The sequence below is a fragment of the Dendropsophus ebraccatus genome, chromosome 9 (genome assembly GCF_027789765.1).
Source record: "Dendropsophus ebraccatus isolate aDenEbr1 chromosome 9, aDenEbr1.pat, whole genome shotgun sequence".
NCBI lineage: Eukaryota > Metazoa > Chordata > Amphibia > Anura > Hylidae > Dendropsophus > Dendropsophus ebraccatus.
The window spans coordinates 98,258,658-98,284,945 of record NC_091462.1 but is presented as its reverse complement, the minus strand read 5'-3'; the positions used below and the strand labels follow the sequence as shown (position 1 = coordinate 98,284,945).

At 43.0% G+C, this 26,288-nt stretch overlaps 1 protein-coding gene and 1 long non-coding RNA gene across 5 annotated transcripts in view; one reads left to right on the top strand and one right to left on the bottom strand.

The window, feature by feature from the left end:
* LOC138801305 (mucin-4-like) overlaps positions 1 to 19,627 on the bottom strand; it is a 32,557-nt gene extending 12,930 nt beyond the window's left edge. For all 3 annotated transcript variants that reach the window (XM_069983975.1, XM_069983976.1, XM_069983977.1), the window contains exons 1-4: positions 19,337 to 19,627; positions 3,488 to 6,913; positions 561 to 652; positions 416 to 474 (exon numbers count right to left, since the gene is read on the bottom strand). In XM_069983975.1, the coding sequence (XP_069840076.1) occupies positions 416 to 474; positions 561 to 652; positions 3,488 to 6,913; positions 19,337 to 19,379 (3,620 nt within the window). In that variant the 5' untranslated portion in view covers positions 19,380 to 19,627. The remainder of the gene's footprint in view (positions 1 to 415; positions 475 to 560; positions 653 to 3,487; positions 6,914 to 19,336) is intronic.
* Positions 1 to 26,288, top strand: part of LOC138801306 (uncharacterized) — a 33,783-nt gene that overhangs the window by 6,110 nt on the left and 1,385 nt on the right. The window contains exons 1-2 of one of the 2 annotated variants that reach the window (XR_011364599.1): positions 16,204 to 16,385; positions 22,625 to 22,739. This is a non-coding gene — a long non-coding RNA (uncharacterized lncRNA). Of the gene's footprint in view, positions 1 to 16,203; positions 16,386 to 22,624; positions 22,740 to 26,288 lie in introns of those variants that run through there. The other variant, XR_011364600.1, reaches the window with a different exon arrangement.

Genomic DNA, 26,288 nt, shown 5'->3' with positions numbered 1-26,288 from the left:
ATCTGAATCCATCTGACTGGGCCATGTTGCTCCTGGCCTAGGCTAGTCCAGCCCCAATGACAAAGTAATTTTTTATGACTGAACTTTCCCATCTACACAGTGACCTGATCACTGGATTTTATGCTGCACTATGAGTCTAATGTCCATACAAGAGAGCTCCAACAATGAAACAATGAAAGGGCATTGGGTTCTAATAACTGTTTACTTGAAAGGTGGTCACCTTAACCGGACCTTAAGTGGTTCCAATGCATCCACAAATACCAGGAAGCTGTATACTATTATATTTAATGATGTTGTAAGACACTAGTGACTGCCGCAGGCTATCCTAGACCCAGCTTTGTTGTCAAGCTTCAAACATCACATCCTATCCACCAAATGACAAAGACCATGTCCCAGCAGTGGCCGCTTCACTCACGTCACATTCAGAATCTCAATCTTATCGAATCCCGTGGTAGACTTGTAAGCAGAAGTCAGCTGAAAGAAAACACAACAGCAAGTCAGGACGTGCTTTATGTGAACAGACTGCAAATCCAGAGCTGGTCCCACAGTGCGGCACTGACCTCTTGTAGGAGAAGTGGTCTGCAGGAGTCCGGCTGATCGCATGCTGCGTGATGGCTCGTGTTCATTTTGTATGTGATATTAATGGTTTGCACTGATGGAGGAGAGGGGGGAAGATGGAAGATTATAATATTTTAGAAGGAGAAATGGCAAAGACAAAATGTTTCTAAAATTAACAACTTTATCAGCAGTTTTTAATCGGGCGTTATTTTAATTATACTCTCAACCCTCTAGATCAGTGGTCTTCGACCTGTGGGCAACAAGTTGAAGACCACTTTTCTAGATCCACATACCCCAGTTTAACCAAAGGAAGACAAAATAACGCCACTGAGTTATTAAGTAGTAAAATAATATCTTCTTCTCTAGACACTAGATATGAGAGCAACTCGAGCGCGCTTAAGTCCGATTGTTTGGCATTTATACCAGTGGCTGAAGACGTTTGATGCCATTGGCTGTATTCATGTTTTCTTGGATTCCATAGGGCTGAATCCAACTTCTTCAGCCACCGGTAATCAAATGTCGAATGATCAGACTCGAGCTTGGAATTGTGCTCAAACTACGTTCATCTGTACTAGATAGCAGTATCTTGTTAGCTTTCCATGTAGCAGACTGGCATTGGGTGCTCTCTTTAGTTTTGGTGATCCAGTCAGAAGAAAAACAATACGGACATCATTGTCATTTATGTAATACGACCCCCCTTTTCCTTGCAGTGCAATGTTCCCCAACCTTTCCAGCTATTGCAGAACTACAACTCCCATCACACTCTGACAACTGAGTTGCAGCTTTATAGCAGCTGGAGCACTACCGGTTAGCAAACTCAGATTGATCAGATTGCCCTGACGATTTTCAGGGGGGAATATTTCCTTTAGGGTAGATACACTGCAGATTTTCCACTATAACACCACGTTCACAAAAGGTAGATACACTGCAGATTTTCCACTATAAGGCCATGTTCATACAATGTAAATTTTCTATTAATCATGGCCATTCTTGCCAATTTGCAAGAACGGCCGTGATTAAAAGAAATTTTATGTTGCACTGCAGTCAATAGGATCCCGGACGGAGTGTATACACATGGGATGACATTTATGAAGTCTGGCGTTTTTTATGCGGGGCTTACAAATGTCCCCGCAGCTCCAGAGCTCCGTGTGAAAATTTTAAAACCTACGCCAGCTCAGACCTAGCGTAGGTTTCAGTATTATTTTTCCACTGAAAAAATGATAAATGCGGCGCACACAGAGGCCACCCCCCCCCCCTCTGCATGCTGCCGCCCCCCCTTTCCCTCCTCCCCACTGGCAAAGGTGGCTCAGATGGGGGAAAAAATCACAAAAATACCATTAGCGAATATTTTTACGCTGATTTGACCCATCTGCGCCTAAAAAAGGCATTTATGCCTTTACATACATGTCCCCCATAGTTTACACTCCGGCAGGGATTGCTAGCGGCTGCAGCGAAAACTTTCATGTCAGTTTTGTGTGGCTGCTATTCATTGAATAGTGGCCGCACAACCCTGACAGCTCACAAAATGGAAAGTGCGGCTCTGGACATACTCTCCATTGTGTGTTATGGTGAATTGGAATGTGAGCACACACGGATGCGCCCGTATCCCAATTCAACAGAAATGAAGTTTATCTGTCCGGTACTGCAATACCAGCCAGGGTAAACTTCACTGACACCAGCCGTTCTGTGACCTGGCCGGTGTCATACGCTGTGTAAACGTTGCTTAAAGGGGTAGTCCACCAAAAAAAAATTTCTTTCAAATCAACTGCTGCCATGAAGTGCCAGAGATTTGTAATTTACTTCTATTAAAAAATCTCAAGCCTTCCAGTACTTATCAGCTGCTGTATGCCCAACAGGAAGTTGTATTATTTCTAGTCTGGAGAGCAGGAGAGGTTTTCTATGGGGATTTGCTCCTGCTTTGGACAGTTCCTGACATGGACAGAAGAGGCAACAGAGAGCACTGGGTCAGACAGGAAAGAAAACACCACTTCCTGCTGGACACACAGCAGCTGATAAGTACTGGAAGACTTAAGATTTTTTAATAGAAGTGAATTACAAATCTCTGGCACTTTATGGCACCAGTTGATTTGAAAGAAAAATTTTTTGGGTGGACTACCCCTTTAAGGTTGCGTGTAGGAAATCCACAGCATATTTCAATACACGGCAACATGTCCACAATCTGGGTAAAGTGACTGACAGTTTTCTACAAAAAAAAAATTACAAATGCAGATGGGTGAACCTCAAGCTTGATCGGGTTTGTCTGAACCCAAGCATGCAGCAATTGATTACCGGTGGCTGGAGAAGTTGGATACTGACCTAGGGAGTCCTGGATACAGCCTATGGCAGACTTAGGGCTGCATCCAACTTTTTCAGCCACCGTTAATCAAATGCCATACGCTTGGATTCTCAAGGTGCTAAAGGTTCGCCCATCTATAAAAGTCATATATATAATTCCTTGATATATATACTGTATATTTTTTATTTATTTATTTTATTTTTTTTTTGGTACGAAGAACCTAAATATAATTCACCTATGATTCTATGTTTCTGGAAAAGGCCTGGCAGGGATATGTTTGAGCAAGGACTCGATGAATTTATTCACCACCATAACCCGAGCCCTTACCTAACCCCTGCCGCTCACCAAGACAAAATTCAAAGCTGTACTCTACCTCCTACCATGGCATAGCTATTTTTCAAGCCTTTGATCTTATGATATCCTGGATTTTGTCAACCTTATAATGCGCCAGCAGAAAATCCACCTTGATATCTTTATGAGCGCTCTTCCTTTTCAGAAAAGGTCAATCAGGAAATGCCGCTTATAAAATAGCGTGAGAAATATTTCCAGACATTCGAGGAGGTAAAATGGCGAATACTGTCTAGTAAGACGAAGACATTATACTAGTCTGGACAGTAATTGTTCATGACTGACCTTTAAAGACTGGTTGCTGTTCGTCTACTATGAAGATGCGGTCTCTTCCAGGCTGTGCTGACATCATCTCACCGAGGCTCTGGGTGGTAAATGCGTTGGATTGCGGATATGTCACTGACTTTGTCCCCGTAGAACTTCTTACTGTGGTAAACCCGCTGGAAAGCTCTCTTTCTGAAGTATGCCGTATTGTGGGGTAAAATGTTTGCACATTCGAAGACAATGTTGATCGTGAGTCCCATTTACCATCTTGGTTATGATGCCCACCAGTCAATGATGGGCTAGATACCTCTGTCCAGGGCTGTGACATTACACGGCCATCATCCGAGGTTAGGGATTCTTTTGCTGTTTGCACATCAGGCTCTCTTGTAGTAGTAAGCTCTGATCCAGCCCTTGTAGTGTATGCAGGATATGTCGGAGTACCCGCATCTGGTTGTGTTTGTGTTGACTGTAATTGACTTCTGAGAGTTGATGATACGTGACCATGGGGTGTAACTGGGTTTAGAGGAACTTCAGAAGTTGACTTGATTTGCTTGGTCAATTCCGTTTCATCCCTACTGTATCTCATGGTAGCAATCTGGGTGAATGGTTCCGATTTTGATGTAAACGAATTTGTCTCATTCTCGCTAGGCGTGGTGGACCCTCTTCTAGGCATACCAGTTGACTCTGTTGGGCCTTCTGAGATATGCTGTGTTTGTGTGGGTAGTTCTGTAAAGCTTTTCATAGTCATTTCATTGTGTATATCTGACATTGAGTTGCTATTATTTATGTTTATTTCAGTTTGCAATAGCGAAACTGTTCGGGTTCCTTCAAGCCAACCAGTTGAGGTCTTTTTTAACGATTCAGTTTGTGTGATTGAATACACCCAGCCACTTGTGGTCGGCTCTTCTTGAGTAAAGGGTTGTGTCTCTCTTTTTGTTGTTGGTTCTGTTCTTTTTATTGTTTCTCTGCTGGTAAAAAGGGTGGAAGAGTCCCCCTTTGTGGTTGGTTCATCTTGGGTGGTTGTTCGGATAGTGTTGTGATCAAATGTGATTGAATGTGTTTGCTCCATAGACTTGGAGTGAGGAGTCACAAACAGTGGTGTTTGTGTTTCATTAAAGTCTTTTGATATTGCAGTGACCGATGGACTGTGTGTGGTCAATGGGGGTTCAGTTGTTCTAAACAGAGGAGTTGGATTATATGTGATTTGACTCCATTGGTTATTTTTTACTAAGTTAGGAAGAGATTCAGTGGATGATCCTAGCCTGACCTTTCTAGACTGGTTCTCCATGTGCCAATCTGGAAAGGTCTGTGTGGATGGATAAAGGGGGCTCTGTGTGGCCAGATATTGCTGACTCTGTGCAGGTTCTTCCGGTTGGGTCTTTTCAACCACTTTAAGCTTGGACTGTGTGGTTAACTCTATCTCAGTAAATGTGGTTTCCTTTTGTCTACTGTGAGCTGTACCCTCACTCTTGTTAAGCGTGGTCACCTGGGAAGTTAGCACTAGCTGTGTTTGTGTGGTAAGTTCCATTGGAAGCTCTTCAGTTGTGTTGTATGGGATTGATTGTGTTATATGATCTTTTTGTGTTACTGGCCTAATGGTTGACTTTGGGTATGGACTTGGTATGCTCTCCTCTTCCAGAGTGTTGGGTTTGTGTTCAAAATGTGATGTTAATACCCGTTGGGTCTGCATTGCTAGTTGACCTACAGTAGTTAGGTTCTGAAAACTTTGGGTAGTCAATTTTGGTTCTATTGTTGCAAAAGGTTTTGAAGGACTTTCTGGGTTTCTCTCAGATTCAGAAAGGTTGTTTCTTGGGTAAGACAACGTGCTTGCATCTAAATCTGATCCATCCTTAAGGGATTCCTGCCCTTCATGGAAGCCTGTTGTCTCCCGGGGTGGGGATTGGCTTGGAAGCCCTTGTTTGCTTTGCAAGTCTAAGGAGACTTGGGTAGAATGTGTCTGATGTTGCATCCAGTGCTCATTATGTTCATGAGGATGAGTTGAGTTGTGTAAATGTTTATAATGATGTCTATTAGCACCACTTATTTTCCCTGGAGATGTCACCGTATGGTGAGACACAGTGTTATCAGAGTGTTTATGATGTCTATGACTATGTGTCTGGTTGTGATGATTGTGTCCTCCCGTTGTCAATTCCGGTTGAGTCTGGTATTGTTGCTCCACATTGTTGTGTACTTGTGTATTTGACTGGGTTGTTGTCCATACTTGAACCACCCCAGACTGACCATATGGACGGCTTTGTGTATCAAAAGTTCTTTTGGGTGGCCCCATGAATAGCTCAGAAGAAGTTCTTTTGGTCTCATTGACCATTGTCCCCATCGCTACAGCCTCAGTAGAACTGATCTGATTCAGTTTGTCCAGTTCTAACCGGATTGTGCCATCTTCATAAGGTTCTGCTGTGTCTTTTGCAATCTGTTTCGTATGGTTATATATTGTGTTTCTATCTGGTACCCTTATAGTTACTTTCGAGTTCAACTCTTGCATTACTCTGGATTGTCGTGCTCCTGGTAAATTTGCTAAAAGCTCAGGTGTTGAGAAGTCTCCATTGATTTGAGGTACTAAGGACGTGTTTTCTGTCCTCCGTACATGATCTGATGTGTTCAGAGAGTTCAGCTCATATAACATGGTGTTTTTCCCATGCATTAAAGTGGAATTTGGAAAAGAGTGAGTAACATGGCGGAGGCTATGAGCAACTGACTTGGAACTATTGTTTATTACAGTACTAAGCAATATGGAGGTGCTGTTTGTTTCCTCCTTTAGTTGTTTGTTGAGTTGGGATCCTAGTGGAAGTTGTCTTACTCTACCGACATCCTTCTGACCAAGTTTTAAGTTGTGTCTGAATGATGTTACGGCTCGATGGGATTTTGAAGGCTCTGCTACACCACCACTAGCATTTGAGTGATGGAAATGTCCCATTCCAGGTTTCATTGTAACATTCTTATGGTGGACGTGTGGTGGGCTCTGATACCTGGCTGATGGGTTTTTCCCTGTAGTCATCATCATACCTTTGATCTTGCTAGGGGGCGTTGGCGCTTTTTTGATGATGGGTTTTCTTATAGAGGACTCTCTTTGTGAATGGCTCTTGGCAGTAACAGGCATTTTGGTTGGATGCCAATGAGTAACATTTCGCGTGGAGCTCACATGCTTGTTGTGGTTGGAATTTTTGTGTTTCAAATGTGTGGTGTTTTTTACGCCACCATCCTGTACCATATGGGCTTCTTCCGTCACAACAGATGCATCCAGTGGAGGTGAATGGAGTATTTTGCCATGTTTAGGAGCTGCAGAACGCACAGGTGTTTTTTTTGTTGGCACATGGGATCCTGATGGTTTTCGGATCGGGGTAGTCTGAGTAGTCACAGCCATGTTAAACTGAGGCCCCAAAGCCGTTGTTGTAAAAGTTTCAACTTCATGCGTATCATTGGCAGAAAGCTCTAGAAGGTACAAAAAGAAAGGGAGTCGTTTAACAGTAAAGAATATCATGTACCCATTACCATTTTACTGTCTACAACCACTACATATAATACCACTGCTCTATCCTGCCACTATTATGTATGGTTTACTGTTTACTTGGGGAGCTCTAATGTCTATGGTGGTGCCATAAGGGGGTCATCACAAGAATGTTATCCCTACCCCTGGATTTTTACGGGACTCCTAAACAGCACTCAGCAAAGTTCAGAATTCTATAGAGAATAAATGTAGTGGAGGTTAAGCATACGCTGTGTCTCCATTTACTTAGGGGACAACTGACCTCCATTGTTTTGACTAACCCTACCAATCAACTAGATATCCCCTATCTTGTGGATAGAGGATAACATTTAATCTTGGATTACCCCTTCACACACTGTAAGAAGGTGCAATTACTGTGTTGGTGTTTAAGTAATAATCGCTGAGTGCTGTTACCATAATTAAACTCTTCTTTACTTCAGGAATACTTGATACAGTAGTTTACAGTAGACTTGTGACTTGACAATATACTTTGGACTTGACTGACAAGACTTGTGCTGAGAGCTTGAGAAGTAGTATAGCTGTGCTGGCTTGGTTGCGTGCTGAGAAGTAAAGTACAGAGAAGTAGAGAGGAGGATGTCATGAGAGTCATAACCCAAGTAGTAATGCGCTCTGCTGGAACTTTAGAAATAGAATAAGTAGAATACTTGAGAGTAGAGGGAATACTTGTGTCCATGTTTTGACTTCTTGTCTTTGCACCACCTATTGCCCCCCAGTGTTGGGTGACCTGTCCTATGAGGGTGACACAAGCCCCAGACCTTGTTACCTGGGTTGAGCAGAGTGGTCAGGTTTACCTGGTTACACCCACGCTGCGAAATAGAGTAGGTAGGCTTCTAGCAACTTTTCTCTATCCGGATCAGTTCCTTTTGCTTCAGGATACTGTCCTGCACCTTAAGGCTGGGTTCACACACTGTATACTTCAGGCAGTATTTGGTCCTCAAGTCAGGTCCTCATAGCAACCAAAACCAGGAGTGGATTGAAAACACAGAAAGGCTCTGTTCACACAATGTTGAAATTGAGTGGATGGCCGTCATATAACGGTAAATAACTGCCATTATTTCAATATAACAGCCGTTGTTTTAAAATAACAGCAAAAATTTGCCATTAAATGACGGCCATCCACTCAATTACAACATTATGTGAACATAGCCTTTCTGTGTTTTCAATCCACTCCTGGTTTTGGTTGCTATACAGCCTCACAAATACAGCCTCAAATATACATAGTGTGAACCCAGCCTTAGACTTGTTCTCGGTGTGGGCTGGGATGATCTCTGACTTTGTCCCCTCTGTGAGTGTTTAGCACTGCATAGTAAGTAGAAGTGCTGCTTTCAAGAAAAGAGTGTCCGTGCTTCCCATGTGTGTCTCTCAACTATCACACTCCAGACTAGACTACACTGGACTTGTCCTCTAACAGGGGACCTGGCATAAGCCAGGGCCCAACTGCTATAAGGGCCGTTCTGGCTTGTGTCCTCTCTGTACAGGAACCAGACTAAGACTGACTAAGTGTGAGACTACACTTACTCTCCCCATGTGACAACTTCCTACAGGGTATGTTATACCTGCTGTGAGTGGGTGAGAAGAGAGTGCAAAGAAGAAAAAGAGCAGAGATAGATGGAGAAGAGAAAAGTGCTCTCATTGGTGCACAAATCACAAAGAACAATAACCCCTTGAGTACTACAGCTGTGCAATACATAGATACAAGACATACATAGTAGCGACATCTAGTGGCAAAACTTAGGTACTACTTTATTACCACTTTTACTTAGAGTACAGGCTTTTGCGAGGGGTTCATAAACTAGTAACTAGTAAAAACTAGTAGCACATTCGAGTGTGCCTGCACTCCAATTAACCATAGTAAAGTACGGCCGATGCCGTGCAGTCAATTTCTTGAGACCGCTATTCAATGAATAGCGGCCGCACAAAATTGACATGTTAGTTCTTTTGTGCAGCCGGATTGTATACAACGACCGTTATTTATTTAAAAAATACAGCGTGTGAACAGGGCCTCAAATAGTAATGAATGAAGCTGCTGTCATGGGGAATATTCTGGATTCATGGTTATTTTATTTGTGCAATATATAGTGGCATAATCCATTTTTAAAATATGGCAGAATTATTTTTCATCCTGCATGGTGGCACTAGTTATGCGATGAGTAATGAGACCACAATCTACATTTGATTGTTACATTTATTACACTATACGGTGAGGATCATTAATGCATGCACACACTACCTAACCACACCATATGCTCAAATACAGCACTGAGCCGAAAACTTTACAGGCACAAAGTGCATACTCAGGCTTCATCCCAATTTTGGCTAAACATATCAGTACTTCATACCTTGGTAATTGTAAAAACAGAATTTGGCATTTTATTGTAGTGGGTGTTGAAGAGTCAAATAGCATAGAGGATTTCCAGTTTTTCCCACTCGTTTTTCCATTTTGATAACCTATGATGAGTTTGATGCGTTCAACAAGTTATAAAATGTATGGCATTTACTTAAAATATTAAATATATTGGGAGAAAATACTGTATAAAGTAAAGTATTGTAATGTAGGGCGGTCATGAGGTGGAGTACATAAAAGAAAAGTGTCTCCCATAGATAGTGAGTCCCACCAAATAAGTAATTACATTGATCTTAAAGGGAATGTACCGACTAGGGCCATATACTGAAACATACTCTTATCTGATTGTAGTAATTTTTATTTAATTTCCTGTACATTAGTATCAGAGCCATCTTGCCTGAGCTTTTTAACAGCATTTAGGTATACACTCCATGGACACAGGCAACAATGTACAGGAGCTGCCCCATTGACATGAATGGGAAAGGTGTCTGGGTGTGCTCTGTGTAACCTTTGAAGAGGATATTCCACATTGGATGATGGGGGGGGGGGGGAGCTGTGAGCTTCATCCTTTCTCTTCTCTATTTACTGGCATCACTTTTTACTGTAATTCTGAACAGATCACTTTCCAGCAGCCTCCTCCTTATGATTGCAGACTGAATAGAAAGTCTCAGCTTAGTTTTAGTCTTGAAAATTGCAAGACTTCAGAAACATTTTAATATATACATAGCAAAATGGAAAATTTGAAAAAAAAAAAAAAAAAAAAACACCACTAAATATATATTTAACATAAAAACATGATTTAAACAATTCATTTTCCGAAATAGCCCCTTTAAGTTTTACATTAGCCCATAAGAGAAGTGCAATCTGACAATATGGCACAAATGGCATTCTACCCATTTTAGATACACATAGATAAATGTTGGCGTTAAAGTTGCAGTAGGGTGTACAACAGTAAAGACATGAACAGTGACAGTTTTTACATTGCACTTAGTGATTTGAACTGATTTTTTTTCAAGTACATTGAGGCCATCACTCATGGTTAAAGTGTGTGGACAAATCATATAAATTAGGATAAATACAGTAATGACGTCAAGCTGTACAATTGCTTACCCACCCCATTCACCTCCCTGCCCATGAAACGCAAGTAGTCGAGTTTACTACCTGCCTAAAGAATTTGTTATAAGAAGGGAAAGCTGTGTTGTGTGACCTGCGGGCAGGCAGACAGGAAGCCAGAAGTGATATCCAAGGCTGCACTTTATAGGACACAGGAGGACGCAGTAATTGGTCGGCCCATTTTTCATTTTCCACTTTCCTTGACAGCATTTCAAAGATGCCTCTAAGAAACAGTGGACCTCTGGCTGTGGGATCACCTAGTGACCTTTATTATGGGGACCTTAGCAATTTGGCAACCAGAGGGTCCGCAGGAGAAAGTACAGCCTGCAATATAATGACACATTACTCATTGAGAGCACACTCTCCCGGACATGTTTTTGCATTGAGAACATTGTAAGTGAAAGTTTGATGACTTCTCAAGCTGATGTTACTATGGAGCTGAGCTGGCTAGCGAGAGGCTGGAGCATCCTGTCCTTCTGTTTCCTGAGACCGGATAGGATTCCTGTTGGCTGTTTCCGCAGATCCCCCTGGACGCAGGACTGTGACCTTATCTGCCGGAAAACCTGTCCCGATAAGGTGGAGAAGCCAAGCGAGGGGGGTGTTAGAGGCGCAGATTACCAAGGGGAAGGCAATTCACTTTACAGGAACCACTTGGTGATGGAGGGTTGGCGGTTTGCAGATAAACTAGTAAAAATATTCCCAGATCGCCAAAGTAATTCACACCCTGAAATGTCCAATTGGAAATATTCACTTTCTATGGTGTGTTTTTTTAACTTGTTTTCCACTAATTTCAGTAAACCATGCAGCAATAATATTGTGCAACATTCCCTGTAGGGAGCCATGCCGGTTGGGGTCAGTTGAACAATATTCCACAAAACCCTGTAGGAACCCAGGAAGTGGTATGGGGGTACTGAGGTAATGTTTCGGCAAGTTCGCACAACACTGGTTATACTGTCGCCACCAATGATGGGCCATAGTGGCTATGCTGTGAACATTCCATATAAGCCAAAAGTATATTCTTTTAGTATTTACAGGAACTTTGCAAATCATCGGATTCAAGGATCCTCTACAGAAGACAATGCGGTTGAGGACATATGTTTATTATGGACCCTGGAGACAAACGATACTAATGGGGCATCTTCAGGTTATGGAGAATACAGGCCCAATATGTCCTGTTGGCAGCATGCAGAGTATGAGGTGACTGGGCACCCTGGTAATGAGAGTATTGGTTGAGTATTAGTATACATGTCAAACTGCCGGAGGAGTGATTCCATGCCGGAGTTTAGTTGTATCATGCTGTTGGAGTGGTTTCCATATGTTTGTGTTGGCCATTGCTTGGGTCCTTGCCTGTAAGTAGTTTGCATAAATCAGTTTGTGAGAATTACTACTCCCACTATTTACCATCATCCCAGGTAAATACTTGTAAGCTCATGTAACCGGTTTCTTCTATGGCCTACCTTTGTGAGTGGCTGTTTTCTAAGTGAGTAGTTACTTATACTTTTTGACCTGATACCAGCTGTGTGACTGGTGGGTCTTCTTAATCTGCCCCACTACTAAGACCTGGGGGAAACTGAGTATGTGGAGCCATTATTAGGGTCCCGGGAAGGGGTTGCGATAGGTAAAGACTGGTTCGGCAGCCTGGCAATCTGCCACGATCATTACATGTACTGTATATAGGTTTTTCTTATGAAGGGGGCACACAGGTCTTTATTAACTCTGTGGAATATACTGGCTGATGGATACCATCATGGTGGTTGGGCCAGAGACAAAAAGGGAAAGTGGACAACCCTAATTGGGGAAGACGTAAATTCCTAAAACCTAACACTAAGACTTTAAAAAAAAAAAGGATGCTGGAGTACAGCTGGGACGTATAGTATTGTGAACCCAGCCTAACCATGGTCCTAGGAGGCTGCACATGACACGTGTTTCACTGTTTATGCCACGTGTTATGTGTCATGCTTGTCCTAGGACGTTCTAGTTCTAGTCTATAGGGAATCATTAAACAACAATGCTGGAATTCACACATCTGTTGTATCTTGGCTTACAGGACGCATGCACACAAAGAGCTAACATACCAAAGTACAGAGCAAAGTGAGTGAGAGCATTGTTTATTATCCAGACACCCCAAATAGGAGAACTTCAAGGCTCTGACATCTGGAGTCAAGGACAATCTTAGAACATCTTAGGCCGAGAATAAGATGGCGCCCTCCTTGCCACATATAGTGAACAAGACCTCTGCCATAGTACTGCCCAAGTGCCAGTAGTGGTCTCCTTAGTGTCAGCCTAACAGTAATGCCAACCATATCAATAATATTATAGCAGTCCACATGTATAAGAAAGAGATGTCAGCACTCACCAAGCACTTGCTGTATTCGGTTAGTTTATTCTTTTATTCCATATGTGCAGGGGAGGAGGGGAGGAGTGGGCACGCTCCTGCGAAGGCCAATTCGCGCGCCCATGGGCTTCTTTTGACCTCTCTTTCTTATACATGTGAACTGGACTTTTACTAAGGTTTGAGCACCCCCAAGGTTGTCCTATATATAGCTTCATTTATTCGGATCGCACGTCAGGCTGAAGAATAGGTGAACTGCATTATAGCACGTTGGTGTCGGCTCATTACAGTCAACACTGTGACATTATTATAGTAGTAACTTTAGTACCAGCCTCATGGTAGCCCCTGAAATGCCATGCCCAGGGGTATAATAGTGTCCACATTTTCTTATGTCTTTCCAAAAATAAGCAATTATCTGTCACCAGAGACAGGTTTTCTGCAGCGCCCCCGGCAGGGTAACTGTAGAATCCCATGTTACATGGACTTAGTGCCTCTCTTTTGTCTATGCTGCAGAGTAAAGACATTTTGGTTGTCAGAGTCACTTTAAGTCATTGACAGAGCTAACAGTCAGTAGATGAGGGGGATTGGAAATTAGATGGAGTCAGCTGAATCCCTAATCCTATTTCTACCGTAACACTTAATTACGGACAGATCTGCACGGCCATCAGCGCCATTCTGAGTTTATCCAGTTAAATGCCTACCGTCAACATGAGCGGCAGGGCTGCAAGGAAACCGATAGGGACAGTGAAATCTAATATGGAGAAACCATGAAATATAAGGGGGAGATGGAAATCCTTAAAGGAGCAGTAACCATCTTGGCCCTAAACCATCACATTTTTGTGGTGTCCAGTGGTGGTATTCATCAGGAGACTCCATGACATATACCTCCACCATATGGCGGCCTCCATCATACATAGACTCCCATGTAAAAAACATACTTTTTTTTTAATAGGATCCTGCTCTATAGAATAGCACATATGTCTACATCTGTGGAACAGGTTTAAGGCCACTGTAGTACATAGTCAAACAGGCGGGTGCACATTAGAGATGAGCGCAACTGGAGCATGCTTAAGTCCGATCATTCAGCATTTGAATACTGGCGGCTAAAGAAGTTGGATGCAGCCCTATAGAGTCCAGGAAGACATGGATACAGCCTATGGCCTATGGCTGTAACCATGTTTTCCAGGCAGCCTTAGGGCTGCATCCAACTTTTTCAGGCACTGGTATTCAAATGCTGAATGATCGGACTCGTGCTCCAGTTGCGCTCATCTCTAATGTGCACCCGCCAGTTTGACTAACCATTGCTAACAAGTACATACTGACCATGCAAGCCCCATAGTCTTTATATTCAGACAACTGTAATAAGGCAACATTTTGGCACATTACGGCTGAAATTTCTGTCCCATCAATAGCATCATCATAGGGATATAAGACGTTCCTTCTCTGCTACAGTCAGGGTGAAGGCTAGTGCTACATGGCGTCTTATAAAGATCGCAATGTCACATTCTTACATCTAATAATTGTCAATGCGGCTGCATTGCGACCCTTAACCTTGCACAACAGCAAAACAACTGTCATCATAAAACTTTGCCAGCACTGACCTCTATGTAAGTCATATGCAACTGTGACCTTCTTGCATCTTTACAGTCACATCACAACTCTAACACAGTCATGCGACCAGAAGTCACGGTCAAATCGCACATATATTCTCAATGCACATCTTGTCTGAGACTAGAGCTTCCACGACTAAAGTTCCCATGTTGTCCTTGCCTAATTCACACACATCATTAATGGTGCTGCATAGGGCAGATATTCACCCAGCTTTCCTGGAAAGAGATATAATGGATACCTCTAAGGGTCCATTTACACAGAAACATTACCTGACAGATTATCTGCCAAAGATTGAAGCCAAAGCCAGAAACAGACTATAAACAGAGATCAGGTCATAAAGGAAAGCCTGAGATTTCTCCTCTTTACAAATCCATTCCTGGCTTTGGCTTCAAATATTTGGCAGATAATCTTTCTGTGTAAATGGACCCTTAGAACAGGGATAGGGAAACCTTCCACCCTCCAGCTGTTGCAAAAGCACAGTTCCCATCATGCCTGGACAGCCTTTGGCCACAGGTTCCCCATCCCTGTTTTAGGGTCCATTTACATGGAAAGATTTGAAGCCAAAGCCAGGAATGGCTTTCATTTATGACCTGATCTCTGTTCATAGTCTGTTTCTGGCTTTGGCTTCAAATCTTTGGCAGATAATCTGTCAGATAATCTTTCTGTGTAAATGGACCCCTAGAAGTACCAGGTCTGCACAGGTTTACAGCTTAAGGCTATGTTCACACTACGTATATTTCCGCTCGTAGTGCGAACCGCGAATATACGCACGTAGTTTTGAGGTTGATGCGTTCGCTTGAAAGTATACGATATACGGCCGCACAGTGCACACTACGTATGAACTTACTATCGGATTGTATACGCAGCCGGGAAAAATGAACAAGACCATTGTTTGAGGACGGAAATGTTGAAACTCACGGCCGTGGATTTCCATGTGGTCCCGTACGAAGTACTTATTTCACTCAAATTGAACTTGATTTTTCAATCCAAAAGGTTCTGTGTGGTTTACGGGGCTGGGCGAAGATTTCCAAGTAAATGACCTGTTTCAGATCGCTTCGAATCAAGCTAGGGAAGCATAACTGTACTACGGGCATATGTTCGCAGTGCATACGCATCCGGCCGCATGTCGATTTTTTGCACGCCTGTAGTTTCAGTCGCACATGTACGGCGGCGTAAGAACTGCATATGGATTCGTATGCAGTGTGAACATAGCCTAAGGGTAGCTTCACACACCGTATCGTATTGGTTTCATCTAAATAACTGAACACAGCATGAAATCTGCACCATCAAATCTGCTGTGGATCTGCTGTGTGTGAAGGCATCCTTAAGCATATTTCAATTCTCTGAATGCAAGCAGAGGTCTTAAAGTTGCAGAACATTTTATTATTTTAATTTTTTTTCCAGTGTTTTCAACATTTACTGCACGCAATAAAGCAAATGGGCTCCATAACCTAACATATCCTAACCACAAATGCAATTGTAAATTGCACTAAGACCCTGGAAACCACTGATGGGACAACATTTCACTTTCTAGTAACATTTCCAGGACAGCGAGTATACAAAGCAATGGTGACATCCAGACTATCATACTTCATTGTCTCAGTATGACACATAGCATAGAGATAGAAACCTGAACACTTTAATAGAATCTCATGGACACTGGAGGAAGAGACATAGGGGGAAGTGTACTGCGCTGTCTTATAATCAGATTCTCTTTGTTGCCCATAGCAACCAATCAGATTCCATCTCTCATTTTTCAGAGGCCCTTTAAAAAATTAAAGCAGTAATGTGATAGGTTGCCACGGGCAACAACTCCAATATTCCTCCACACCTGCTGATACATCTCTAACAATAGGGTTATGAATGGCGACATCACCATACAATGACCTGGAGGAAGAAGGTGCAAAGATGGAGAACATTATAATGGCATTGGGTATCCTGGGTCAACAATGGTGACATCCCAGAAATGGTTTCAAAGTTTCCATACACACAATAGGTAATAGAGGACGTCCCTGTAAAAGTGATAACCTCTAACCATTCTATAGCCATGTCTTCATCTGTATACATTTATACTGCCGCTTGTATGTAGTCCAACATATACCAGTATATTGCTATATACCAGTTCATTGACATATACTAGTTTATTGCCAATGGTTTATTAGTATACACCAGGTCACTGTCATATACCTGGTCATTGCCATACACCAGTTCATCACCATATACCTGGTCATTGCCATACACCAGTTCATCACCATATACCTGGTCATTGCCATACACCAGTTCATCACCATATACCTGGTCATTGCCATACACCAGTTCATCGCCATATACCTGGTCATTGCCATACACCAGTTTATAACCATATACCTGGTCATTGCCATACACCAGTTCATCACCATTTACCTGGTCATTGCCATACACCCGTTCATCGCCATATACCTGGTCATTGCCATACACCAGTTCATCGCCATATACCTGGTCATTGCCATACACCAGTTTATAACCATATACCTGGTCATTGCCATACACCAGTTCATCACCATTTACCTGGTCATTGCCATACACCCGTTCATCGCCATATACCTGGTCATTGCCATACACCAGTTCATCACCATATACCTGGTCATTGCCATACACCAGTTTATAACCATATACCTGGTCATTGCCATACACCAGTTCATCACCATTTACCTGGTCATTGCCATACACCCGTTCATCGCCATATACCTGGTCATTGCCATACACCAGTTCATCACCATATACCTGGTCATTGCCATACACCAGTTCATCACCATATACCTGGTCATTGCCATACACCAGTTCATCACCATATACCTGGTCATTGCCATACACCAGTTCATCACCATATACCTGGTCATTGCCATATACCTAATCACTGCCATGTATCAAGTTAACTCCATACACCAGTTTATAACAGTATACCAATTCACTGCTATGTACCATTTATTGCCATACACCAGTTCACTGCCTTAAAATAGTTCATTTCCATACACCAGTTTATAACCATATACCAGTTTATTTGTATAGACCAGTTCATTGCCATATACCAGTTTATCAACGTAACCAAGTTCATTGTCATATACAAGTTCACTGCTATATACCAGCTCATTGCCATACATCACTTCATATCCTTATACCAGTTCATCACTATATACCTGTTCAATGACGCCCATCCAATAAGCACTAACCAACTAACTACAACCCCTATCATCCACAGATTTCTTGTCAGATATCACAGATTATACTGCTATTCCCTTTCTCCAGGCACAGGAAGAACTCCAGTATATGACACAATACAATTAACCAGTCTAGATACAACAACTCCCCCTCATCTGGCTCCTGCACTGAGAACGGAGCCTTGAAATCCACGTACTGTACGAGCACATGAATAATACATAGTATGTGCCCTGAAACCATGCGCTGGAAGGCATAAGGGGGAGCTTAGTATTCTCATACAGGCATAGTACAGCTCTGTGAGACCTCTAAGTATGGAACATATATGGTACCCATGATAGTCTATAGGGGAATACTGTACCCCCCAAAGGTCTATGATTTCAAATGGATGTGTATAGAGGTAGAACCAATTGAGAAACAAATTAAGGCATGTTCCATTGGATACCATCCTGTCTTTGTAATATAGGGGCAACCATATGGTGGAACAAATTGTATGGATCCATAGGGATTTTGTATTATGACAAACCGGCTTTGTGCCCATGAATATGTATACATATGTATAAATATATTCACAGCACGCAGACGTATAATATATATATATCTATACAGATTCCATATATAACACAGTCATATACAAACGCACACAATATACCATGTATCTTTGAACATACACTATACAATGTATCTATAAACATATACTATATACCTATAAACATACACAATATAGTATGTGCCTATAAATACATACATTGTATCTATAAAACACACAATATACTGTGTCTATAAACGTATACTATACCGTGTGTGTGCCTATAAACATATACAATATACTATGTATCTATAAACACATACACACCTACTATGTATCTATGAACATACACGCTATACAATGTATCTATAAACATATACTATATATGCGTCTATAAACATACACAATATACAATGTATCTATCAACATATACTATATATGCGTATATAAACACATACACACATACTATGTATCTATCAACATATACTATATATGCGTCTATAAACACATACACACATACTATGTATCTATCAACATATACTATATATGCGTCTATAAACATACACACTATACTATATATGCGTCTATAAACATACACAATATTCGTCTATAAACACATACACACATACTATGTATCTATCAACATATACTATATATGCGTCTATAAACACATACACACATACTATGTATCTATAAACACACACAATATACAATGTTCCTATAAACACATACACACATACTATGTATCTATAAACATACACAATATATAATGTGCCCATAAACACCCCATAACTCATTTGCACCTATATATGCAGTGTACAAGGATATAAGAATAATATATACCCACAAATAATATATACACATATACATATGGAATTGCACACCTATATACATAGAAAAATCCACTATTTCTTCATAAAGTCCATCAGACATCTGGTATTATACCTGGCCATGGCATTCAACAGCTGCCCCATGCAGAGCCCATGTATACCAGGCATCATCCATCATGACATGTGGGCACAGTAGAGGCTGCAGTGATGATGATGATGATGATGATGATACATAGTATGTAGAATGTATGTGTGATCCATATTCATGGAGTGGGGGGTTGTGCACTGATACAATGTATCTATATGTATATGCACTGCCAGGTCCCCCCAGTATACACAGTACATGCCTATGACCTTGCCCACCCCCCTGATTTCCCTCTGATCAGTACTCACCGGCCCCGGGAAGCAGCAAAAGCAGCAGAAGGAAGCGGATCATCCTGGGGCCATGGAGCTCAGATGCAGGGTGATGCCAAGCTGGGGTTTGCGATCAGTGCCAGAGGTGGAGGGTGCAATAATGCTGCTCAGAACCCCCAATGCACTGCCCCCCTGCACCCCACTACTGCTGCTGCAGGAGCCCCACTCTGCTCCCCCAATGTGATGTGGGGGGCACGGCCTGCAGGGGGCGGTGCGGAGCAGCAGCACATGTTCAGGTCACCCTGCTGCTGCTGCTCTGCTCCCTCACTCTCATGTACTGGATGGGGATGTGTGTGATCAGTGCTGCTGCTGCTGTCACTTGTAGCTGCTCCCCTCCTCCTGCTCCTCCTGCATCACATAGCAGTATCACCCCCCACAGGCTGCACATCACCACCCCCAGCTGTTACACACACACTCTCTGCATTTAATAGGAACCTTATGGATTGTGTTCAGTAACCTCCTCAAAAGCCTTTCTCCAGCCCTAATGTAGTCATCTGAGGAGAGAAGATTCCTCCAAGTCTGTTTTTCCTCCATTTATGTGTTTTAGATGACTGAATATGGTAAAACATGGTTTAAACTACTGATCTGCAACAGATGGCACAGAAGGGGTTAACACGTGCTGTAGAATCCTTTACGTGGGTCTTACGCATCTGCACACGTCTAATCCATTATGTCCTGCAAGAGGGGGGGGGATGGATCCATGAGGGTGGGTTCAGATCTGCCTTTATTTGACTCCTCCAGATCCCTTACCCACTGGGCACCAATGGCGCCCGGCAGATCTCATTGTCTTTGATGGGATCCATTGGTTTCTGAAGTCCGACTGAATGAAATTGCAGTATTTTTGACTGAATCGGTGATGGAGGCGTGAATCTAGCTTTAGATTACATTTAGGGTTGGGTTCACACCTGTGCTGGCGGCTGCAAAAACAAAAAATAAAAATTTTTATCCTGTAAAATTCCATATACCACACCGGAAACCCAACAAATCCCTTCAAAGTCAACAGGTTCCATGGAGCGTTGACTGTATGTGGTTCATGTTCTGATCCAAAGATAAAGCAGAACATTATGTCCACCGTGATGAATATGAATAAACCAACTTCAATGTTTTCCAAATCCACAAGTGAAATGGATGAACCTGACGTCTACTTTGACACACCTGCCTTAAGGTCCCTATGCCCCCAGAACTGTTTCTCCCTGTCCTTCCAGCATGGGCGAACATTCCTGTGTTCTCTACAGGGAGGGGGAAGTCACTGCCAGACAGCTCTGGTGCTTGCTTATCCCTGCCCAGAACAATAGGTTCATAAGGCAAAAATCCATCATGCCCGACCCTTATATCCACTGATGTCTTTTGTTGATGGAGTGTCAGGAGGCCCCCATACACTTATACTGGCAGCAATAGGCTTGGCCGACTTTAGTGTATGGGGACCTTAAAGAAGTTGTTCGGACAAAATTAACTTGTCCCCCTATCGACAGGATAGAAAACAAGTAAGAGATTGTGGGGGTCCCACCTCCGTACCCGCCGCAAATCATTGTATCTGGCTCCCGGCTTCTTTGTTATGAGTACAGCCACAGGTACGGCACGTGACCCGCAGCTCTATTCATTTCTATGGAGCTGCCAGAAAGAGCCAAGTAAACACTTTCTGGCTAAGGGTATATGCACATTGTGTCGCAGATATATCTGTGCGGATTCTGTCCCTCACCCATCCCATAGACTCCATTCTATGGTCAGGTGGATTCCGCTGTCCGCCCAAAGAATTGACATGGGGGGTCGAGCAACGAATCCATGCTGAGTTATTTGCAATGTGCATATACCCTTAGCCATAAAGTGTTTACTTAGCTTTTTCCGGGAGCTCCATAGGAATGAATAGAGCCATGGGTCACAAGCAGTACCTGTGGCTGTATCCATAATAAAGAAGTCAGGGGCCCGACATGGAGATCGCCGGGGGGTTGGGAGGGAAGACCCCCCGCAGTCTCTTACCTGTCCCCTATTCTGTGGATAGGGGACAAGTTCATTTTGCCCAGACAACCTTTTTTAGGGCTCTGTTCACATTGGCATTGGAAACACTGTTTAGAACCTCCTCCACAGATCCCCCTTGACATGGAGCGCAGTGGATTCCATTATAAATCAGTGAGGTCCATCAGGCACCAATGGCTTTCAATGTGCAACCGATCCAGCTAGCTCACTTGTTGGATGATTGTTGACTTGTGACCTGACAAAAAATAGTCGTCTGTTAGTTGCACATCTCCCTGTGTAACAGAAGATGGCTGAATAATGCCATTGTTAGTGATTGTCTGTAAGCGAATGCCGATCTAGGAGATTGGCACCCATCTACAGCTTAGCTCAGGCCATTCTATATGACCTTTACCGTGGCTATGTCAGAAGAACCTTAATAATAGGATTACAAAAACATAGCCCCTCATCATTCCTTAGGTTGTGTGCGGTATTTCACTTTAGCTCCATCTACGTTAATAGAAGTAAACTACAATACCTAATCCTGGATGACTTTAACCCTTATAATAATATATGACAATCTGATTGTGGTTATTAATCAGATTTCTTTTTATTTCTACTTTGTGCATCTGGAAACCATAACAAGCAGGTCTTTAAAGTGACTGTACCACCAGGCCCAGGCTGAAGCACTGGAGGAGGGCCGACCCACCTTTATTGGGAAGAAACCCCAGCCCCTCCATGACGTGACTCCATTACAATCAATGGAACCCTATCATAGAGGGGCGGGGTTTTCCTTCCACTAAGGGTGGGTCGGCCGCCTCCAGTGCTTCTGCCTGGGCCTGGTGGTACAGTCACTTTAAGTTTACATGGATCTTGTTACAACTTAAAGGAAAGTCCAATAATTTATAAAATCAGAACCTCTCCCAGAACCTATAGTTAGCGGCGGGACCGGCCTTGGGACCCCTTAGGCATTTCCTGAGTTGCTGAGTTGTGACGATGTCACGATAATTGTCCCGGCTGATGAACTAGCCATTCAGCCAATCAGTGACTGGAGCGGTGCCCCTCCCCAATCACTGACTGGCTGAGCTGCCAGTCTATCAGCCAGGTCATGGCGTGTCAGCAGTGGAGATCCCAGAACCTGGCGGGGGTCCCGAGGCCACCGGTCACAGAGAGGTAAGATAGTACTTGTAATCAAATTCCCCCCTGCCAGATTTTATAAATGGCTGGACTTCTCCTTTAATTTTTATTCTGATGATATCCTAGATAACCAAGGCTCAGCTAAAAAAAACACAATGATCTGAGGTTTACCTTCTGCAGGTTTCACCACAAATCCACCAGGACATTCACCCCTGCTACAGCAAAAGGGGCCGAACCTTCTGTGAAATTTATCGACAGGAATGGAAAGCTGCTGATTATGAAATCCACATTGCAGGTCAGTTCTGATTTGGAAACTATAACTTCCATAATGTTTGGATGAGATTTATAAATTTGCTTCAAATTGCCAATGAGTCAGTCCAACCTGTGGTGTGTTTAACCCTATCCAGCGCTACAAAAACATGGCCACTTTTCCCCCTCTCTTGTCTCCAGATTGTGTGGGGTTTTCAAACTCGGCTCCATTGAAGTAAATGAAGCTTAAAGTGACTGTACCACCAGGCCCAGGCTAAAGCACTGGAGGCGGGCCGACCCACCCTTAGTGGGAGGAAACCCCAGCCCCTCCATGACGTGACTCCTTTAGAATCAATGGAACCCTATCATAGAGGGGCGGGGGTTTCCTCCCACTACGGGTGGGTCGGCCTGCCTCCAGTGCTTCAGCCTGGGCCTGGTGGTACAGTCACTTTAATTGTAAACCACACCTGAACTGGAGACAAGAGAGGGGGAAAAGTGGCCATGTTTTTGTAGCCCTGGGTAACCCCCTTTAAGGAACGTCATTGCACAAAGGGCTTAACAACAACAAAACATGGCAAAGGATCTGTCAACAGCAGCTTGATGACCATCTCCAAGTAGCTTTGGTTCTCAAAGATTATGGGTAGATGGGATGAAAGCAATCATGCCAGTATTATTGAGATTATATTGTAATTATATTGCCAATGAGACTACTATAATCCTAAAAATGTCAGATTCAGTACAGGGATTGCAAAATTAAAGCGTCTTTTTGTACACAATTATAAAAACACAATTACTTCCAGAAAAAGCATTACACTTGTCCTCACTTTGAGTGTGGTAGTGCAGCTAAGTTCTATTGAAGTGAATGGAGCCCAGATGTAATGCCACACATAACTGGATAACAAGTGTGGCGCGGTTTTTGGAAGAAAGTAACTGTATTTTTCTAATCCTTCCCTGAAGCTGAAATAGATCACATTTTCTGTATGTTCGGTAGGTGGCAGGGATAGGGCTAATTTAAGTTGGTAATAGAATGTTCTTGAAGGAGCTCTTCTGTCTTTGGAATAAATGTTCTTGATATTAGGGTCTGCCTGTACAGTTTCCCTGCAGAGCCACCACAGTTTAAATGCAGCATTACACATTGTTGATTTAAAGGGGCTATCCAGCACTACAACATGGCCACATTTGCCCCACTCTTGTTTCAAACCCCACCTAATCTGGAGACAAGAGCGGTGAAAAAGTGGCCATGTTTTTGTAGCACTGGATAACCCCTTTAAATAAATAGGTTGCATGGAAGGGTACGTGCACACTACGGAATGGTGGCGGAATACCTGCCGCGGATGGCGTCCGCGCGCATTTCCGCCCATGCCATTGACTTCATTCTATGGCAGGTGGATTCCTCCTTCCGCCAAAAGAACTCACATGTCAATTCTATCGACGGACAGCGGAATTGGCCCGGCCATAGAATAGAGTCTATGACATGGGGCAAGATGCACGTGGCCGCCACAGTCCGTGAGCGGGTGCGAGCTGCGGAATCCAGTACGGGTTTTCCGTTGCCATTTCGTAGTGTGCACATACCCTAATGCAGGACAGAGCAGGTCCTCCAGAGTGAGAGACACTCTTTGTAATCTGTGTTCACACTGGTCAAGAGATGAGAAGCCCCTCTATTCACTCAGAATCACCTAATAGGGTGTCTAACTAAATGGACAACCCCTTGTAAATTATCTGATGACTCCTGTATGTGAAATATATCAGAGGCGTCAAACCTGTGCCTCCCCGGCAAAACTACGACCCTGAGCGTGCCAAGAGAGCAGAAGGCTGGGAGTTGTAGTGTCACATCATCCATCAGTCTATGAGATGGTGCTGAGTGGGTTAACCGATCTTATTAATATGAAAGGACTTTCTATACAGCAGGAACAGGCCGGGAATAAGGATTGTGCAGGCTAAATAAAGCGGCCCGTCCTTGGAGGTGGCCGGTGTAGGTGGGTTAGTAGGTGAACTCTGCATCAACCCTGGCATTTCACAGTGATTTTTGTGAAGAGCATCTGTCGCCCAGAACAGCGTGACCCATATTACATATTGTGGACTGTGGCGACGATATTTAATGCAACAAATTCCACACTGGGAAAATATAATAGCCCTTGTCACTCACAGCCAGCGAGCAAGCTCTGGTTACCATGGCAACAGCTACCAGGGGAAGCAGATTAAAATGGAGGCTAAGGCGAGAAATACCTGGATGGTGGAGCCACCATCTAACAGCTGACAGGAAGAAAATGGCCCTGAGTAAGAAGAGCTGTCGTAGGCAGCTGGCGGGCAGCCGACCACTGCCAATCATTATACCGCCAAACAACAAGTCTGATTCGTCTGGTTTAGTTGTATCAGCTTCTGGGAAGCTGGGGATAAGGGTAGGACTTACTTGGGTATGTAATATGTTTCGTAGTCAGTGATAAAACAGTGCCACTCTTGTACTCAGTTTAGTTGTGGTATTACAACTTGACTCCATTTACGTCAACGGAACTGAGCTGCAACACCACATTCAAACTGAGAAGAGTGGCGCTGTATCTGGTAGAAAGCAGCCATGTTATCCATAATTTGAAAAACATGGCTACTTTCCCATGTTCTTCAACTGAGCTGGAGGAGAGCATCTATGTTTTCATAATCCTAGACAGACCCTTTAAAGGGGTTATCCAGCGCTACAAAAAACATGGCCACTTTCCCCCTACTGTTGTCTCCAGTTTGGGTGGGGTTTTGAAACTCAGTTCCATTGAAGTAAATGGAGCTTAATTGAAAATCGCGCCTTAACTGGAGACAACAGTAGGGGAAAAGTGGCCATGTTTTTGTAGGGCTGGATAACCCCTTTAAGTGAAATGGCTGTCATTACACCTCCCATAGTACTAGTAGAGTATTGTTGTACCGTGTTAGCCATAGAAATTAGTAGAATAGAGAAGAAATCAGGCGATACCTTTTGGAGGCTAACTGAGTATATTTGATATACTCAGTTAGCCTCCAAAAGATATCGCCTGATTTCTTCTCTATTCTACCTCCCATAGTAGACATTAGCCATGTCACAGACTTCTGAACACGGTCTAGTTACCAGTATGGTAACACAAGAGCAGGGGGAAAAGGCAAATTAAGGGCCCTATTACATGGGCTGATTATTGTGCGAATTATCGTTATATCATCCGAATTCAAACTGTAATCTTTTTGTGTAAATGCAGGCAATGATCAAACGACCAACGAGAAATCGTTCATGTGATGCTGACGCCAAAATCATTGTTAATCGTTCGCTGTAATTTTACATTCGCTTACTAATCGTTTGCTGTAATTCCGTATCGTTCTTTGATTTACTGGGATCAGAGGGAGTGAACAATCGTAACCAATGACTATCGTTCTGTGTAATATGATAATAACGATTTCAGGTTAACGATAAACAATTTAGTTTGTGATCGGTTTAAGTTAAAAATTGCTTTGTCTAATAAGACCCTAAGATATGGTTTACACCTTTGCAATGGATGGATGGGACAGTAACAACCCTCTTCTGAAGAAGGTGTAAGTACTGGCTGCTATTACTCAGCTTTCTGGGAATCAGACAAACTTAAAT